The sequence below is a fragment of the Perognathus longimembris genome, chromosome 19 (assembly GCF_023159225.1).
Source record: "Perognathus longimembris pacificus isolate PPM17 chromosome 19, ASM2315922v1, whole genome shotgun sequence".
In the NCBI taxonomy this organism is placed as follows: Eukaryota; Metazoa; Chordata; class Mammalia; order Rodentia; family Heteromyidae; genus Perognathus; species Perognathus longimembris.
The window spans coordinates 21254221-21274844 of NC_063179.1; the positions used below are offsets into that span (position 1 = coordinate 21254221).

At 38.2% G+C, this 20624-nt stretch overlaps 1 protein-coding gene across 1 annotated transcript in view; it reads left to right on the top strand.

Annotated features, from left to right (window-relative positions):
* Wdr70 (WD repeat domain 70) overlaps nt 1–20624 on the top strand; it is a 201947-nt gene that overhangs the window by 166162 nt on the left and 15161 nt on the right. Inside the window, exons 14-17 of the mRNA XM_048368484.1 lie at nt 12586–12686; nt 15790–15869; nt 17779–17895; nt 19678–19840. Of these exons, the coding sequence (XP_048224441.1) occupies nt 12586–12686; nt 15790–15869; nt 17779–17895; nt 19678–19840 (461 nt within the window). The remainder of the gene's footprint in view (nt 1–12585; nt 12687–15789; nt 15870–17778; nt 17896–19677; nt 19841–20624) is intronic.

Below are 20624 nucleotides of genomic sequence, written 5' to 3' on the forward strand. Positions count from 1 at the left end.
AATATTAAAGGTGTTTTAGGAAAAGATGCATCTGTGATTGTCTACAGAAGATCTGACTATATGAACATTTTTTAACTACTGAAAATAGATGGCGAAGAACAAGTTTGTGTTCAGTTTTTGCTTTTAAAAATTATTACTTGATTTCCTTTATTACAAGAAATGAAAATTTTCATGTTCTTCATAAAAATTTGTGTTCTTTGTTTTTCTTACCCTCCCTCCCTCCCTCCCTCCCTCCCTCCCTCCCTCCCTCCCTCCCTCCCTCCCTGCCTCCCTCCCTCCCTTTACTTTCTTTCTTTTTCATTTTGGGGCTTGAACTTAGGGCGTGGGTGCTGTCCCTGAGGTCTTTTGCTCAAAAGGCTAGCACTGTGTACCACTTTGACCCATAGCTCTACTTGCAGTTTTCTGCTAGTTAATTGGAGATAAGAGTCCCACTGACTTTACTGCTTGGGCTGGCTTTAAACCGTGATCCTCACATCTCATCCTCCTGAGTAGCTAGAATTACAAGTGTGAGCCACCAGCTCCTGGCTTTTATGTTCTTTATAAAAGACAACTCAATGTCTACGTATTAGGTACTTCTCTCTACCTGAAATCTTGTGGTGGTAGTGGTTTTTGTGGAGCTAGCTCTATGGTTAAGAAAAAGTATTTTGGATCTACTTTCCTAGAAGTTTATCGGTTACTTTTATCTTTATCAAGTGAAATGAAAATAGGACTTTTCCCTTTGTTATCAGCACTAACTCTGGCCTTTTCCCACAGATAGGGAGAACTTGAAACTTTTCTGCAATTAGATATATTTATATACTCAATTACAACAAGTTTTCTCATGGCCCTTTATTTTCATAAGTATTGGTTAAAATATGCATAATTATTGGTAAAATTACGTTGTCAAAGTCCATATACTTAATCAAAAAGAAGGAAAAAGTTTTTTCTTAGGATCTGTTGTCTAATGGAAATAATGAAAAGTAAGGTTTATGTTGTATTTCTATAAAAATATATTTCTTCCCCCCCCCACCTTTTTTTTTTTTTTTTTTTTTTTCCAGTCTCGGGGCTTAGACTCAGGGCCTGGTCACTGTCCCTGGCTTCTTTGTGCTCAAGGCTAGCACTCTACCTCTTGAGCCACAGCTCCACTCACTTCCTGCCTTCCCTGTGTATGTGGTTGGTGCTGAGGAATTGAACCCAGGGCATTGTGCATGCTAGGCAAGCACTCTATCACTAAGCCACATTCCCTAAAAAAATATATTTCTTTAAAAAGAGTTTTCGGGCTGGGGATATAGCCTAGTGGCAAGAGTGCCTGCCTCGGATACACGAGGCCCTAGGTTCGATTCCCCAGCACCACATATACAGAAAACGGCCAGAAGTGGCGCTGTGGCTCAAGTGGCAGAGTGCTAGCCTTGAGCGGGAAGAAGCCAGGGACAGTGCTCAGGCCCTGAGTCCAAGGCCCAAGACTGGCCAAAAAAAAAAAAAAAAAAAAGAGTTTTCTACAAACTAACAGCAATTTTCTTTATTTAATTGTGTAAATTTCTGAATAGAACTTGAGTTTACTTTTTTTTTACCTCATATGATTTGATTCTTCATAGACAGATATCAATTAGAATAATTTTTATGTTATTTTTCTTATTAAGAATGCATAATCCAGGCATAGTGAGACATGCTTGTAATCTCTGCATCAGGAGACTGACACACAAAGATTATAAATTCTAAAAGACTATAAATCCTGGACTGTATATAGCAAGACCTTGTTACAAAAAACAAAAAGGAGTATTACATACTAAATCTAAAAAAGTTGACAAAGATAGGAAAGGTCATGAAGAAAGTAATAAATATATCTAATTCTGCTACTCCTAGACTATTCTAAATATAGAATCTATATCAATACTTTCTGAGGCTCAAGAAAATTGCTATATGCATTTTAACATATAAAATGACACATACCGTTAAAATGATGGTATTACACAAATATATTTATATTTGAAACCTCAAATACAAAAAAACAGAAAGGCAGCGAGGCACTGGTGGCTCACACCTGTAGTCCTAGCTACTCAGGAGGCTGAGATCTGAGGATTGTGGTTCAAAGCCAGCCCTGGAAGAGAACGTCCATGAGACTCTTAGCTCCAATCATCACCAGAAAACCAGAAGTGGTGCTGTGGGTGCTGTAGCTCAAAGTGGTAGAGCACTGTCCTTGAGCTCTTTAGCTAAAGAGCTAAAGAGCTAAGAGCTAAAGAGCTAAAGAGCTCAAGGACAGTACCCAGGCCCTGACTTCAAACCCCATGACTGATGGGGTAAAAGAAGAAGAACAAAAAAGAACAGAAAGGCAAGGTGTAAGAACACTGATTATTTCCTGGGAATAAATAGAAGATGATGGAATTTAATGTTAATCTGCCAGCCCAGCATTCAAGAGTTTCTTTCTCTCACACTGTATGAGCATTGACTGCTAGTGTAACTAGGAAATATTTTACTATTATCTCTAGACATGCTCTTTGGTACTAGATTTGAACTATGGCTTTGCACTTGCTAGGCAAATTGCTTTACCATTGAGCCATGCCTGACCGTAGCCATTTCTGCTTTTAGTTTTTTTTTGTTCTTGTTTTTTTAGGTAGAGACTTAGGGTTTTACTCAGGTCATTCGACCTTTCATGTCATTGGGATGACAGGTATGCACAACACCCAGCTTTTCTGTTGAGATGGTACTTGTTGCTCAGTCTGTCCTTGAATTGCAATCCTCTTGCTCTATGTTACCCAGCTAGCTGTGATTACAGGTTATAACTGCTTTTCCTTTTCAGAGTCCTTAACTAACTACACAGTGCTTCCTGACCAGATTTTATAATTGCATTCAGAGGGAGAGACAGTGGAGTGTATTTCCTCTGTGGTACTACCAACTGACCAGGAACTCACAACATTTTTAGATTAAAAAGCTACAATGACCATAGAAAACACGAAGTGAAATAGTACAATTTACAGCAAATGTGCCTAGAAGGAAGATGCTGCACACTGGGTGAGACATTTACATAGTAGGAAATAAAATAGTCATTGGTTCTACCATGAGTCTTTCCTTACTCTGGTGTTGTGTTCCCTTGAGATAACTATGCCAAGGGCAGAATTACCTACTTTTGCTTAATTAACTTCCAGCTAGTCTCAGCGTACTCAGTTTCTCAGTATTATTTTCTACACTCAACCTTTGCTTACCTGAGAGTTTTGACTTAACTCTCCTATATACACATTCAACTTACTTAACAGATTTTACAATCCCTAAAGAGTTCATTTATTTTTCTCTACTTTTCCTCACATTCTCATATTTAGAGCCCACATCCTTTACTCTAGTCCTTGTGGACTTGAGAAACAGCTGGTTAACATTTTCTCTTTCCTTGAAGATTATAAAGTTGCTATTCAGTCTTTTGTCGAAGTGAATCAACTTTTTTTCTTTACATGGCAGGCAGGAGCTCAATCTCTGAGTCAGACCTCCAGTCCTAAGTGAACCAAACTTAACATTTTCTCAATACTTCTGGTGTCTTTTATAATCATCTTAGACAGTTTGATTTCTCTGGTGAACAAATTGGAATAGGGGCCTCTTGGGACTGTAAGTATTGCGTGTAGTAAAGGTCTTATATTCTCATGCCCAACACAATACATGGCACATACCAGGTAGGTATTAGTCAAAAATATCTTTGTTAGTGTTGACATTTTTTTTTATTACATTTTACATTGTAGTGTGTTCTTACTGGGACTTACAGTGGTGGCTTGTTAATTTTCTTTTGTTTTTATTTTTTGTTAATAGTTCTTTTTTTTTTTTTTGGCCAGTCCTGGGCCTTGGACTCAGGGCCTGAGCACTGTCCCTGGCTTCTTCCCGCTCAAGGCTAGCACTCCGCCACTTGAGCCACAGCGGCGCCGCTTCTGGCCGTTTTCTGTATATGTGGTGCTGGGGAATCGAACCTAGGGCCTCGTGTATCCGAGGCAGGCACTCTTGCCACTAGGCTATATCCCCAGCCCTGTTAATAGTTCTTAAAATAACTTGAATTTTAGAGCATAGTTATCTTTTTTTTAGATTTGATGAAAAGGATCTACATTTTATTTTGCCTTCTTTAAAACTTGATTGATGATCTTTTTTCACATTTACTAAAAATAGCTATATTTTGAGTTCAATGGAGGAAACCCAAATTTGCTACAGATGCCTAAAATACTCATAATTTAAGCTAATGAACCTGGGGGTTATTAGATTGTTAAAGATTGAGGTCTATTTTGTGACATATACTGTGCTTTGGAGTAAAAAATTTAGATTTGAATTCTTTTTGGAGGTATGTTTTCCTATATTTATCTGTTTGATAATGATACCATTTTGGGATTTGCATTGTGAGATAAAGGATCTTTCATATGTCCCAGGTTTCATGAACCAAAAACAAGGAATAAGAGGAGGGTTTGTCCAATTTAAGAGTCTATCAATTTTCTAATGAAATTTGACCCTACAACAAGTACAGGCTAGTGCTTTACTCATATTTACTAGTATCAGCATTTATAAGCAAGTATTTTCTGCTTCCATTTCTTATACTTCAAAACCATTCAAATACTCAATGTTTCTCTTTTTATTAAATAAAAACATTTTATATTCTTTGTTACACAAGAGTTTATGTTTTACTTCAATAGGCATTTAAACTTTTCTCCCTTTCTTTGTTTAGATGCTTTGACTGCCTGTGAATGGCAATGAAGGATATGCCACTAAGTAATATAACCCTGTGGATAAACATACTTAAATCTTTATAAGATATTGGAGGTGGGACATAATAGGGCACAGTGAATCTGATTTTGTAGCTGTTTAAATATGTTCCGAACAACACACTATTTTTAACATAATGAGTAAACAAATAATGTAGTAATGACTACCACTGTATTACCTAACCCTAGCATGATATTGTGTTCACTGATGTACCAAGTGAAAGACTTTGTGACTAGTTTTTTCTTTTCAAACCTGAGTGACAAATTATCTTTAGTAACAAACCTTCCAGCTGTTCCATCAGAACATTGGGCAAATTTTCTTATTTTATATGGTGTGAAGAAAGAAAGATGTCTGTACAATGGAGAGAGAAAGGGTGGGTGAATATAGTCATAATATTTAATGTATATATGTGAAAATTGAACTAGTTAACTTGAAGGGAGAGGTAGAGTTGTAAAAGACAGGAGAGACTATGGAAGGGTTGACATTGATCAAGATGCATTATACTCATAAACTGATATGCTGAATTGAAAGCCTCTTGTGCAGTTTCTTAAAGATAATAAAAAAGTGGTCTGGAGTTACCATATATTCTAGGGTAGTGTTTTTTTCCTTTGGGGAATGATAGATAATAGTTTTATAGAAGGGAGGGTTTTTGAGACCCCAAAAGACTAAATAAAAGAATATATCTAAATCATATTTACCTGTACTATATTAAAGTAAATAATGTTTTACATGTCCTATATAGGTTATCCATACAAGAAGACTCAGCTTTTCATGTTAAAAAAATTGCATACATGGGCTAGGAATATGGCCTAGTGGTAGAGTTCATTGCCTTGTACACACGAAGCCCTGGGTTCGATTCCTCAGTACCACATATATATGGGGGGAAAAAACACAGAAGTGGCGCTGTGGCTCAAATGGTAGAGTGCTGGCCTTGAGCAAAAAGAAGCCAGGGACAGTGGTCAGGCTCTGAGTTAAAGCCCTAGGACTAGCAAAAAAAAAAAAAAAAATTGCATACTTGATGATTTTCAAAACATATTTTTGTCCAGCAGTTAGAGAGATTTAATAAGTTTTATACTTATGTGCTTTGTTCATATAAACAAAGATTTCTGATTATTATCTTTATGTCCATAAAGATTCTTTGTAACTGCTGATAAAGAAAGACAAAGAGGCTGGCTCTGTGTAAATTAGATTTGGAAAGATGGTCTCATCCTTCCCTAGCCTTTTCACATCCTGGTCTCCAGGACAGGGGCTAATATGTGATATGCACAGGTAATGGCTACTGTCTCCTGGAAATGATTAACCTTAGGTTTCAGTGCCCGAGGTACCACTGAGACCTAAAGGGCCCTGAATTATCACATACTTGTAACCCATCTTGTGCCCACCATTGGGAAGTTGTGCTACTCTAATTGGATTCTCAGTCTGAGGTCTCTAATTTCTGATCATTGCAGAATAACTAGTCATCCATCTGTCATTTATTCTCTGGACTCCAGCTCTTGCCTCCTTCCTGTTTGTTTCCTACTTCCACATTATCAGTAATAAGAGTAGTTACCAGGTTTTATTCAATCATTATTTGTATTTTCTTTGCCTTCATAAACAGAATTGGAGCAGACTAACAGTTAGTGTTTTTAATTAGATGAGGAAAATTGTGTTTAATTTTATTACCCAAGAGACCTATTTTTTCCTGAGAACTTTTTTTTTATGATGAAACTCTTCAAGTAAATCTGTTATCAGATACAGATGTGATGCATTTAATGCCAAGGACAACTACCAGGTTCCAGATTTTTATGGCTTAGTGGGTACCTTAATTTTTTATTACAGACTGTAAGATTTAATGTATGCATTTTCTATGGACTCTATGGAATTAATTTGATAATTAGATTCTAGTTTTATAAAGCATAATCCATGTATCTCAGTTATTTGTGTCAGATGCAGAGCAACACTTTCTTGCTTGATTTTTTTATACCAAGTTCTAAAAAAAAAAAAGTGGGAAGTGGCACTATGGCTCAAGTGGTAGGGTGCTCGCCTTGAGCTGAAAAGCTCAGAGACAGTGCCCAGGCCCAGAGTTAAAGCCTACCAAAACAACAAAAACAACAACAAAAAACTCAAAGACAAACAAAAATTAGAAGTGCCCTGGTATTTTTTTCTTGTCACCTTTAGGCTTCTGTTTGGCTTATCAGTGCGAGAATTTATAGGGGTTAGATTAACAAGAAGATTTGTAGTAAAAATGACAGTTGTTTTACAAGTTTGACTCCTGATAGAGTTTTCTTAGAGGTGGAAGAATGTGGAGGAGAAAGAAGGATATGTTTGTGTTCACTTAGAAGTAACAGAGTCCACCTTTATTCTCCTCTTAGGAAATGTCATTGTGGGGATTGGGTAGATATTGAGGACTCTTATTTATTGGAAACTGAGGCTTGACCACATTTGTTTCCTAACTTATAAGGATGAGACCAAGCCTGATGGTCCATGTGTGTTGCAAAACTCAAGAGGGAAGTTTGAGAAAAGAAGGCTCAAGAGACTGAAACAAGGATAGGACAGATGGCTTAGAAAAGTTAAACAGTTCCCACCTTACTCTTCTATTCTTTGGCTCAATTAACGTAGGAAACAACTTGCCTTTCTTTGTGAAGTAAGTGTTGGGCTTGTGGAAGTCTGAAGAAAGTTCTTTTTCAATACCTTCCTAGTTTTTTTTTAATCTGCCTTCTTTTTTTCTTGTATTGAGTTCACATATTTTTAGCTATTCAGTTTTTAATAACATTTTTATTAATACAAATTAGTTGTCCAAGGAGGTTACATTTTGACATGTTATACATATAAGTTCCATGATAGACTCACGTTTCCTCCTTCCCTTTCTGCCTTTCTGAAACCAGTCTCAACAAGTTGCATTATTCTGTTTTCATACATGTGCTTAATGGTATTTTAACCATTTAGCCTTATAGACACTCCCCCTCCATACACAAATGCATGTGCGCGCTCAGTGGTTCAATTGATCTGTGTGGTTTTGAAGTGGCTACATCTACAAGATGGCTTCTATATAACTGCAAAATTGTGTAATAGTCCCCTTCACAGGCCCTTTATTTGAAAAATCTCTCAAGGAATCTCTGGTTTAGTTAGCTTTACTGTATAGGACAGAAACCAAACATGAAAAAACCAGATGGAGTTTGGTTTATAATGCAGGACAGCAGCTGGGAAGGATCAGGAAATGGTGCTTCTGCATAATCATGTGTAAGGCATAAAATTATGAAGGATGTTGGGATTCTTTTCGTATGAAATAGAATAGGGTGGTGTTTGGATTATACACATTATGAGCACCTAAGATATTATACAGGTGTTGATGTCTTTTATAGAAATCTTTCTGACCTGGGAACTGATGGGCTTTTTCTTTTATGGTATTAGTTATATCATCTACTCCTTCCCACTCTTCATGGTGTTGGGGATCAATTTGGGGCCTTTCAAATGCCAGACAAGTGCTCTGCTACTGAGCCACATTCCCCGCCCCCATTTTATTTTAATATAAGCTTGCTAAGATTTCTTCTTTTGGAAGACCTCTACTTTCTGAAAAAATCTTCTACCTCTCTTCCTTCCCATCTTTGAAAAGAGAGCCTGGCATGATTAAGTAGTATAAGGGAGAATTGGAGAAACCTGCTTACTTATTGGCAAGTTATGTTATCTTGAGAAAGTTCCTCTCCTACAGTCTCAGTGTTATCATCTGTGAAATGGAATGAGCTTGCTATTTTTGTAGTTTGTTATGAGGACTCAATTGCAAATGATAAAACAAAAAAAAAATGCACAAGATTCCTAAGAGTTCCCCTCCTAGTATGCCCTAATTTTCTTTGGCTTTTTCTGCTTTCTTTCCTTATTTTGCATCCATGATTTTACTTAAAATAAACAAACAAAAAATCCTACAGAAATAAATTATTTGGAATTTTTGTGGCCATCTCACTCTTGCTGAGGGGTAATTCCAAAGTTTAGCTTTGGAATCTTGACACTGCTTCTTACACTCAGTGCTCTCTTCACTAGCCCCCTCCCCCTGCTTCTCTGCCCTCATCCTTTGGTCTCTGCTGAGAAGAAAGATCTTTGTGTTGAGAACATTAAGGTTCTGTAATTCTCTCTGGTCATCTTGCTTATGATATGTAACTCTGGTTATCATCTCTTAGTGGATGCTGTTAGAGCTAAGTATTTTTGGAGCAATTTGTGGTTACTCTGCACTTCTCAGTTCTAAGGCTAAAATGAAAATGGGGCTTCGGTTTAAAGAATAAAGCTAATTTTCTGCAAAATATGAATGTCCATTAATGACATCCCCTAGATGAAGTAAGAATGAATGCAAGTATAATGCAGTTTATTAGTTTAATTAAATGATAGATTCAGTATTCAGACTAATTTCTAGTTCTTTGCCTCATAGTGGCTTTCTACCATTTGAATCTCCTGTGATAAGGTGAGAAACTCTCTTTTATCTATAAGGTGAGAAACTCTCTTTTATCGGGTTGCTCTCCCATCTTGATGCTCTTCCTTGATCCTCTGATTCAAATGTGCCACTTACTCTTTACTTACTGTAATGCTCAGCAGATCTATAGGTGAGTAAATCTAGTCTTTTGCCAAAGATGCACTTCTCTAAAGAATTTGTCTAGTTGGTTTATTGAATCATTGTGTTCTTCCTTTGTACTTACAGCTCATCTGTCTTCCCATGGTTGCTTAGGCTCCCAGCAGGCACGTGTCCATTGTTGTTAAGCAAAGCCCAGTATGTATGTTTGACAAGTTAGCAGCATGGCAGCTCTGCTTCTCCCCAGCCCTGCCGCTGTTTCAGGGATTGTTTAGTTTGGCAGATGGCCAGCTCTCTGCTATAAGATGCATTTCCCTGACAGGGCAAAGTGTAGAGCCGCATTAGCTGCAAAGTTTGCAAAGGTTAGCTAAACACACACAGTAAATATTAATAAACAAAAAGGCCCACCCACCTTTGACTTTGAATTCGGTTTCTTCATTCTGTGTTTTAGAATCCCTGTAGTATTTGATTAATAACCAGTCTTAGGGTAATTGAGCTTTAAGTATTCTTTGCCTAAGTTAGACTACTTGGCTGCTTTGGTGACTCATTGCCACAGTGAACAGATCTCTGGAAGGACTGTTTAGTTCAAGGGGTCTTATTTGCCGCTCCCTGCTTCAGCATGAAACGAGGATACATGTGCTACTCTCTAAGAACTGCTAAGCAGTCATGTTGTGTGACATGTCCGAGCTCTGGAGAATAAAGGATGTGAACAGGAATAGAAGTTCAGTGTCCTTGGCCTCCCTGGAAAGCAATCAGACATTGGTTTGTTGGCCTGAGCCGTTGCCTCTCTCTAACATTTACACCCGTAGCATAGAGGGAGAGAGTAACAGTAACCTGCTGCCCCTGGAAACTGCCTCTGGCTGGATGTCTTGGAATTTATCAGGCCTACATTGTGGATCTTTTCCAATTCTGCACCCTGCTCACTTGAAAACATATTTGAGAACCAGTAATATTAGACTGCTTAGCCAGACCTCTAGAGAACCAACGATGGCAAATAACTCTAATACTATGTCCTTAAGATTGTCCTGGGGCCATTTGTAGATGGTAAAGTTTCAGAAGATACTTGAAAACTCATTTCAGTGTTTCTTTCTCTCTGATTCCCGTACATCTCCCACTCCAGTACTACATAAGGAATGAACTAACCCCATTGCTTTTGGATACATGGATATAATAATGATACAACAAAATCAAATTCGTCCTCATGGAGCATAATGAATTTAACTTGAAAATTATCCCAATAGTACCTGGCAAAGTAACCCTTTCAGTAATACATGACCTGTGCTTCAGCACCACACTTTCTGAGTCCCATACACAAATCTAGTCACTTGAGATATATTGCCAAAGAGCTAAGCTAACTCTCTTGCCATGGAACATAAATTATAGTGAAGGAGGCAGACAACAAACATAATTAGTAAACAAATTGTGTATTATGTTAAGAATCATAAGGGGAAAAAGTAGAATAAAGGGACTTGTGTGGCACAGTTTTAAATAGGGTGGTCTGAGTAGTGATGGCATTTGAGCAAAGACTAAAAGAGACAAATCTTGGCTCAGATGATCTTATTCTAGATAGGGTTACACAAACATGATGTTAGAAAGTTATGCTGTGACTCTCCTCATGTTTCCATATACCTGGCTGTGACCATCAGGAAATTTCCAGTGGTGAGGACATGGTTCTCAAATTAGAGGCAGAGCACCTGAAAGTCTCAGCTTTGCATGGCAAACAATGAACTATTGATATGCTTAATTCCATCTCACCAGTTAGCAACAGTTTTATTAGGACAAAGTTTGACTTCAGTATCCATGTGTCACAAAGGTCCATGAACAAATGTGCAAAACAGCAACTGTCAGAAAAAAAGGTGAGGGTGTATCAGACTGTCAAATATAATTTATTAATCTAACTGATACTTTAAAGTTTTCAGTTAATAGTTATTCACTATTTTATGTTTTATCGTCTTCTAGCACTTGCTAGCAGAATTTGGGCAATAGACACAATAGATTTAAGGAACTTGTAGGAAGAAAGCCTAAAATTGTGAAAACCTGGCCTTTGAATTTTTTCCCCTCTACATATAGGGAGATCACAACACTCTGTTTGCACGTCTTAAGAACCAGTCTTCTTGATCTTGAGTATTGACACATGTAAGTTAGAAGTCCTGTGGGCTCTTTCTCGCTTCTTACTTAATTTTTCTAGAATCACAGAGAAGGATTTGTGGCCACTTAACTATATAATAGTGTTAGTTAAACAAGAGTCAGAATTTCTATCAAATGAGATCTCAGAGGTTCCCAGATAGTTTGTATTAATTATAGAGAGTGTGGTTTGAGACAAGAAGCCACAGAAAATGAACACATAGTAGATGTAGGAAAAACAGGTTTCATGATTCTTATTTTACCATTAGAATTATGAAAATGCAATATCAAAATGTACCCCCCTTTTCCACTTTCATCTTCGTTTGTAGCTTGGCAAATGACAAATTATTAATAGATGCTGACTTAATTCTTCCACTTCTTGCTTTATGGAATGATTTTTGTAGAACTTGGTACATGGTGTTTCTGCCTACCAGGGTTATTAATATTAGCTTCATTTTTACCTTTAATTCTGACAATGCTCTCCTTCCCACCTCTACTCTCTTACTTACAAACAGGCTGTGAAAACTCAGAACTCAGGATTCTTTGTAGTCCCAGAACACTACTGACTTTTTTCACAAAAAGTGAACTCAGAGGATCATGGCTTCTAGTTTTTCATTCTGTTGTTAATACCAAATCTTTGTGTCTGCTGTTTATCTTCTTCCATTGTCTTCCCTTCTTTTTTTTTTATATTCTTACAGAGAGATATAATTAAGTGCCTACCCAAACTTGTTCTTTCTGAAAAACTGAATAAGACTTGGATCTTTGTAAACTGAAAACAATAACCATCTGGCTTCAATCTGCCATTCAGAGAGGACATATTGTGTGTGTAAGAGCATGAAGCATTGAGATCTAAATCTGCTTTGGTAGTAAGCATAACTGCATACATGGATTCAGCATTCCATGGCCCCAACCTCAGAGTTGGGCTTCCTACTTTGTGGTTTCAAGGCTATCAGAACAAGAAGATTCATACCTGGAAGAGAACATTTTTTTCTGTTTTGGTAGTTTCACATAGATAGTAAATAATGGAATGGATCTTCAAGAGCACAACATTTTTATGTAGAAGAAATGTCCGAAAAGTTATAGTACTATCAGGATGTGCATTTAATTTAGTGTGTGCATTTAACTTTAGTAAACTAGTCAGTCATACAAGACATACTAAGAGGATTTTTTTTTCCTCCCATTTTTATTTGGCTTCTTTAGTTAACTTTTGTTCTGTTCCTTTTCAGAGTGTTGTCCGCTGCCTGTGGCATCCGAAGCTGAACCAGATTATGGTTGGAACTGGAAATGGATTGGCAAAAGTCTATTATGATCCCAACAAGAGTCAGAGGTATTTCAAAAGTATTGCCTGTTTTAGATGGATGACAGCAACTGGGGGGAATAACTTTGTTTCACTCCTGCTTTTATTTATTTCCCCTTTGATGGGGATCCACCCTTTTAGAAAATGCAGCTGGCATATAGAGTAAAGCCTCAAACTCCTGGTATTAAGCTTTAAAGAGGATTTAGATATCACCCTTGATCCACACTGAATTCAAAGTGAAAGTTTCCTGGGGATTTGCAGTTCTTCAACTGAAATGTTGAGTGCAGAGGAGTGTGTCTATGGTGGCTGGTAGTCCCACTCACTTTGCATACCACCCTGGACAGTGGCATTAGTGATGCATGCGAGAGATTAGCAAAGCAGGGAACTAACCACTTATAGGAAATGCCCATTTTGTTATCTTTCTTTTTTGGCTTGTAGAAGTTTCTACTTTGAATGTTTAGCAAGGTTATCAATGCCAGTAAATAGGGATAGTGTAGATCTCCCCTTAAACCCTACACCCACACCAGTAAGAAACTTAAGCACACTAGTGTATTTCCAGGGTCTAGAAACTTCATGAGAGACTCAGTCTCACTGAATTGCTCAGGTGTGTGTGTGGGAGAGGGGTGTATACACACCCACACACGTACATACATGTACTAGTCCTGGGGGCTTGAACTCAGGGCCTGGGTACTATCCCTGAGCTTTTTTGCTCAAGGCGAGCACTCTGCCACTTGAGCCACAGCAGCTCCACTTTGGGCTTTTTGGTGGTTAATTGGAGATAAGAAGCTCAAGGACTTTCCTGCTCTTGCTGACTTTGAATCTTCAGATCCCAGCCTTTGCGAAGGTTGGATTTTAGGCATGAGCCACTAGGGCTTATCCAGTTATTTCTGTTTTCTTTGGGCAAAAGACAGACAGGTGTTATCACCCCAAATGGTTGATCATTTTCTTAAGATGCAGTGAGTAAAAATTACATGTTAAAATCACTGGACTTCCCTATAATCCTGATCCAAGATATCACATCATATGCCATCTTCTATTAATAACCATAATTATGTTCTAAATAGAAGCGCCTATCTCTGTCTTCCTTCAGAGCTTTTGGAGGTAGGTAGACTTGGAACCATTGTACTATAAAATGAAGTTCTATTTAACAACTTTAAAATAGAGATAGGATTTTATTAACAAAGAAACTTAAAATGCCAGTGAATAACTATGAAAGGGAGTTTATTTCACCTTAGCCTTGTTAAACACACCTTACAAAGGGCGCTATCTCTTTTTGTTTGTTTTTAATTAATTTATTGTCAACATAATGTATAGAGAGGGGTTACAGTTTCATAAGTAAGGCAGTGAGTACATTTCTTACCAAACTTGTTACCTCCTCCCTTGGTTTTCTCCCACCATCCCCCCCCCCCAGCTCCCTTCCCACCTCCACTCCTGAGTTGTATGGTTGATTTTTTTTAATACTTCCCTTCTGCTCCTTCCCCCTCCTACCACCCCCCCCCCCCGCCCCCGTCCCTGCCCCCAGGAGATTGAACTCAAGGTCTTGTGATTTTAGGCAGTATTGATTGCTAACTCTTTCTTTTTTCTTTTTTCCTTTTTTTTTTGTTGGGGCTTGAACTCTGGGCCTGAGTGCTGTCCAGCTCAAGGCTAGCACTCTTATCACTTGAGCCACAGCACCACTTCCATTTGCATCTTTTCAGTTGGTTAATTGGAGATAAGAATCTCAGTCTTTCCTGCCGGAGCTGGCTTTGAACTGCAATTCTCTGATCTCAGCCTCCTGAGTAGTCAGGATTACAGGCGTGAGCCATGGGAGCTGGCTGATGGCAAACTCTTAAACCTTACCTCTAACCCATTTTTAGCAATGATAATTTTTTTTTTTTTTTGGCCAGTCCTGGGCCTAGAACTCAGGGCCTGAGCACTGTCCCTGGCTTCTTTTTGCTCAAGGCTAGCACTCTGCCACTTGAGCCACAGCACCACTTCTGGCCGTTTTCTGTATATGTGGTGCTGGGGAATCGAACCGAGAACTTCATGTGTAGGAGGCAAGCGCTCTTGCCACTAGGCCATATTCCCAGCCCGCAATGATAATTTTTGAGGAAGTGTTTTGCTTTATATTTAGTCCTGCCTGAACTGTAGTCTTCCCACTTTGAACTGCCTGGTGCAGCTGGGGATAACAACATGCACTGTGCCCAGCCACTGATTGAGAAGAGTCTAATGAACCTTATTGCCTGGGCTGACTTCAAACTGTGACACACACACACACACACACACACACACACACACACACACCACCCCCCTCAGTATTCACTTAAGTAGCTAGGATTACAGGTTTATCTACTGTGCCTGGCTTATATTTGCTTCTTCTGAACAGAATAATGGAACATTGCTAAGAAGAGGTAGAATGTTCTAAGCATACTTGTTTAATCCCACGTTTGTTGTCTGTAGCCCCTTGGCAGTGCTGCTGTGTTCACTCCATTCCAGGCACTTGTATTCTTGCATTTGATTTGTGGACATAGACCGCTTGTGGTATATGTTATCCAGGTTGCTTTTATATGTTTTATCTACGACATAAGCTAAAATTTTTGAATCTATAACCTTTAAGATGAAAAGGCTAGTTAATTATGTTAATATTTATGTTAATATGTTAAAAATGTTTAAGTACTTTCCCCCCAACCCCCCCCCCCCAATCCCGGGGCCTGAACTCAGGACCTGAGCACTGTCCTGGCTTCTTTTTGCTCAAGGCTAGCACTCTGCAAACTTGAGCCACAGTGCCACTTCTGGCCTTTTCTATATATATATGTGGTGCTAAGGAATTGAACCCAGGGCTTCATGTATATGAGGCAGGCACTCTTGCCCGTAGGCCATATTCCCAGCCCAGTACATTTTTTTCTAAAGAAAAATTGTGTCCTAATGCCCTGTCATCTACTTATTGGTCTCTTGCTTTATAGTGATCACTTACTAGACAGACTTGGATTTCTTTAAGTTCAATAATACCATATCACCAAGACCCTATGTGTAGCTATCAAAAAGAACATGACAATATGGTGTGCACAGAGATGTTTCCAGAAGTATCTGCTGCTTTTGATGTAGATTTTCTGTTCCTAAGATGAACTAAAAAATTTTGATTTTCCTCCTTTAGGGGAGCAAAATTATGTGTAGTTAAAACTCAGCGGAAGGCAAAACAAGCTGAGACTCTAACCCAGGACTACATCATCACTCGTAAGTAGTTAGCATGCCTCTCATTCTCATAGTTTGTTGTCTTTTCTGAAGTGTAGATTGCTTGATTTTAAGGAGAGAAAATTCCTCCAATTGGAAGTATGTATGACAAAATCTCCCATTGTGTGGAAATGAGTACCAGTCATGTGACAGCTATCCTTAAGCATCTGTGACTCATCAAAGGGACCAGACTATCCCATGTAATTTTCATCCCAATCTTCAACAGCCTATTGGAGCTGAATGCATTACTCTATGGCAGCCTTTTAAAGAATAATAGCCTATTCTCTGAACAAACAAGAATGCTCATCTTGGAATCAAGTGGCTTGGGTTTGTCCATGGACTGGTAGTGGTATGTTAAAGAACTGAAAGTCATAAGCAGAGTGAGGAGATTAAATGAAGGGTCTCCTCCGGTTCCCTCAGATCTGTGACCATGTGGTACCATTTTGGCAGCATTTGTGTATAAAATTAACTGCCTGATGTATGAGCAGAAAGTTTGCCATGGCAGAGTAGCTTTTTTCAGGTCTGTCACTTGCAGAACATCATTAATCTTACAGATCTTTGTTCCTAGAGCCATGGCTTCAGATCTGTAACAGGTGATGGCCAGGAAGGAAATCTTAGATGAGACTCATTATTAGCGCACAGACTTGTGCACTTTACCAGTATCTCAGTTTAAGGCCCAGGGGGCGCTGTATTGCTGTGTTTCTCTCTGGTGGTGGGTCTCATGTAAGACCAAGTCTCTTGGACCTTATGATCAGTCAGGAGATCCCATGACACTTTTTGCAAGAGTAGAAGTGTTAAAGTCGGTGTCATAACCAGTCTAGCTCATGTAATTACATGCGGCCTACTTAAATTCCTCCAGTCGTTTGAAGTGAAAAGCTATTTTTCCCCTTCCTAAAAATACTGTGTGTTGTGTTGCCTGACAGAATGATGGGCAGTTGTGTTTTCAGTTCCCCTGACTCAAGGCAGGCATGTTTTACTGAGAGTACTATGGTCAGGTCTCTGTTGGCAAGAGGGGCAGAGGACAGAAGGAGATACTGAAAGTTTTTGAGATGTTACATACATTTCATATATAAAATTCCTTTAAAAGTTTACATTCTTTCCCCTGACCCTATGGAAAAGGTTTCTTTCCTAAAACAGACATTAGTCTTGTGTGTAATGATCAGAAGCAATTATTCTGGTAACTTTACCAATGACCTCCTTCACAGAACATTATAGTTTTCTAAATTCTTGCATTCTTTTATATTCTGAAATTTAATTCTGATGTTTAGTAAACACTCAACAAAAAAATGAACAGTTGTAATTCTGATTTTTATCTTTTTGTATAAGGAGGGAAAAGGCCCCATCTAGTAGTCCCTGTGCCAGGAGATTTAGGCACCCCTGCATTCATAGCAACCTTTATCCCAGTTCCAGTGGGATAAGTGCTCCTCCCTTCCGGTTACTCAGTGTTGTCAACTCCTCCTGAGAGGTGGTCACATTTCAGAAATGTGTGAAGTGAGTCCAGTGTTTATGAGGCATCTGAGGAAACTTCAGGGCTGACAGGCAAGCTCTTGGCATTATCCACATTTGGGTCCAGTGAGAAAAATAAGAGGCAGTTACATATTATGTTTCTTTTCAAAACCATAGAAATTAAGTGTTAATTACTAGCTGTGGTTTGGGAGATGGGGACCCTCATCATTGTTTCCATGACAGGTTTTCAGGGTTTCCTGAGTGCCATTAGCTGCCTGCCAGGAGAGGTGAACAATGAGTCTGGTATCAAACAAAAACAGTTAATTGGTTACAGTAAGACTGTCTTTTATTAGATGAAGGCTTTCATTATGACTTCCATTTCATGTTCCAGTTAGTCATGCTTTAGCTATGTTTTTGGATGAAGGTTATTATTATAATGAAAATTTTCAAATGTGTCTTCTTGCAGCTCATGCCTTGCCTATGTTCCGTGAGCCCCGCCAACGGAGTACAAGGAAACAGCTGGAGAAGGACAGACTGGATCCCCTGAAGTCACACAAACCTGAACCTCCTGTAGCAGGCCCAGGTGACTGTGATCTAGCTAGTATAACCTATGCAGGGGGTGAAGGGTAAGGTGGGGTAGTTAATACAGAGATGCGAAGACTGGTACTTTGGTCTTCAGAGAGATTTTACTTTTAAAGTTTCTTTTTAGTGCCAGAATGTTTTTCATAAAGACCTGATACAGAATTACAGTGTATAATACTGATAAAGATGAAGATACTGTGCTGGAGTAGGGAGGAAGCCTGATTCCCTTTCTGCTCAGTCTCCAGCTTGAGCCCTGTAGGCAACCTCAGTGGAACTCTGGGATTCTTTGGACCCTAGTGTTAAAACTACTGCTCTCAATATTGGTTTAATTTACAACATTGGGCATTTGACTGGGATCCAGACAAGATTACATTTCACTCAAGGCAGAAAGTAGCCATGATTTAGTTGTGTTGATAAAATAGAGCTGCCATACCACTCACTAGAACATGGATAAAGAGTTTTTAAGAATGTACGTATCAGAAGGAATTGTGGTTACAATGGCTATAATACAACACCTACCTTCACTAGAATTTGATTTTCTTTTATCACCTGTGTAACCATTTGTTTTAGGCTCCTGAGCCTATAGCTTGTTGCTTGTTCATTAATCTCAATATAAGTTCTAGATTTGCTTTTCTTTGTCACTTATGCATTAAAAATGTTTGTGTACATATTTCAATATTTTAAAACTTTCTCTGCTGTCAGTCAAATTCCTAAATTAGGGCTGGGAATATGGCCTAGTGGTAGGCTGCTTGCCTGATATACATGAAGTCCTGGGTTCAATTCCTCAGCACCACATAAACAGAAAAAGCCAGAAGTGGTGCTGTGGCTTAAGTGGTAGAGTGCTAGCCTTGAGCAAAAAGAAGCCAGGGACAGTGCTCAGGCCCAGAATTCAAGCCCCAGGACTGGCAAAAAAAAAAAAAAAAAGCCCGCAAACTCCTAAAATATTTATTTACTTAGATTATTACAAATTCTTCTAAACTAGGCACCATATCTCAAGTCACTCTCTATTCCCATCCCACTTCCACTCATACACACAGCTTTAGTCCTCTGGTCCTCCAGTTTTCATGTTGCTGCTGCCTCCACTCCTCCATGTGCTTCTCACACTATACTTTTATTTCCATCTGGTAATCAAGATTGTCTACAGTCTGCCAGTTACCCTCATTTGTAACTTTATACCTCACTTTTTTCCTACTCCGCTCTTCTGATGTTACTGTAGGCTCACTCGTATATGTACACACTCAGCTTCCTTCGGTCTACATTTTTGTACTTAACCCTACTTTCTGAGCCTTACTGCTTTCTTAACCTCTCTCAAATGGATCCATTGCTCTTGAAAAGATCCACCCAATCACCTCAGCTTCAGTGCTGTTTCATTCCTCTGTGCTATAATAATTATAGACCGTTGATTGTTCACTTTAGTTTCTTTCTTAACTTATGAAATTAAACTTTCAGTGTGATTTGGTTTTTCATGTATTTATCTTTTGAACAATTTAGAAACTTGGAGCTTCTTTTTATATTTGAATTTGTATCTTTGAATTTCTTTCTTGTATTTCTGTAAATTCAGCAAATAAGACATGACAATTTTTCTGAAAATCTCTTCCTGTTTTAAAATGTTTGGGGAAGTTGAGGTTTGGTGATTTCTTTGATTCTGATTACATTAGAACTGAAGGGTTGATGTTTAGGTGCTCTTAAGATTTGTGCTAAGGTAAGTATACCATGCACAAATACAACTATGTATTGTCATGCTGATGCTATCTGATTTGCTTTTGTTTTTCTTTTGAATCAGGTCGAGGTGGCAGAGTTGGAACCCATGGAGGAACTCTGTCATCCTACATTGTGAAAAACATTGCTTTGGACAAGACTGATGACAGTAATCCCCGGGAAGCCATTTTGCGCCATGCCAAAGCAGCAGAAGACAACCCATATTGGGTTTCTCCAGCATATTCCAAGTAAGAAAATAACTTTTAAAATTGAAAAAATGGGGATTGGTGGTGTAGCTCAGCAGTGGAGCATGTGCTTAGTGTGCATGAGTCTTTTGTTCATTCTCCCACATGAAAAAAATAATAAAAAATAGAAAAATTGTTATATAGAAAAGTTGTTATTGTTATATTTAGTAAATTGGGAAGAACAAACAATGATACTTTATTCTAACTTACCCAATTCTTTTTTATGAAAAATGAGTTAGGAAAAACTCATAGCCTTCAAACCCAAGCCTTTATATCGTAAGTCTCTAAAATGGTAAATTTGTAAAATATACCTGTTTCATTAGACTTAAATCCAAATAGGATTGTCATGTGAAGCCTATTCTACATATGATTTTAAAAAATAAAATTATCTTAGTGCAGGAAGGTTAAAAGAAAATGAAGAGAACAGCTTATATGTCTCTTAAAAGGACTAGTATTTATATAGAGAACTGCACATATAAGTAATTGCACAGTAGATCTAGCCCCTTGGATTCCCTTGGATAACTTTACATGGATAATAGTGTATAATAGTAAAACTGGAAAACCAGACATATTTACACTAAAGAAATTTTATCACAGGATTTTCAGTTTCTAAATTTTAAAGCTTTTTATTAGAATAAATTTTAGATTTAAATAAACCGGCTATATTTACACTAAAGAAATATTATTACAGAATTTTCAGTTTTTAAAATTTAAAGCTTTTTCTTGGAACTAATTTTAGACTTAACTTTAAAAACGAATATAGAGACTAGACACTGGTAGCTCATGC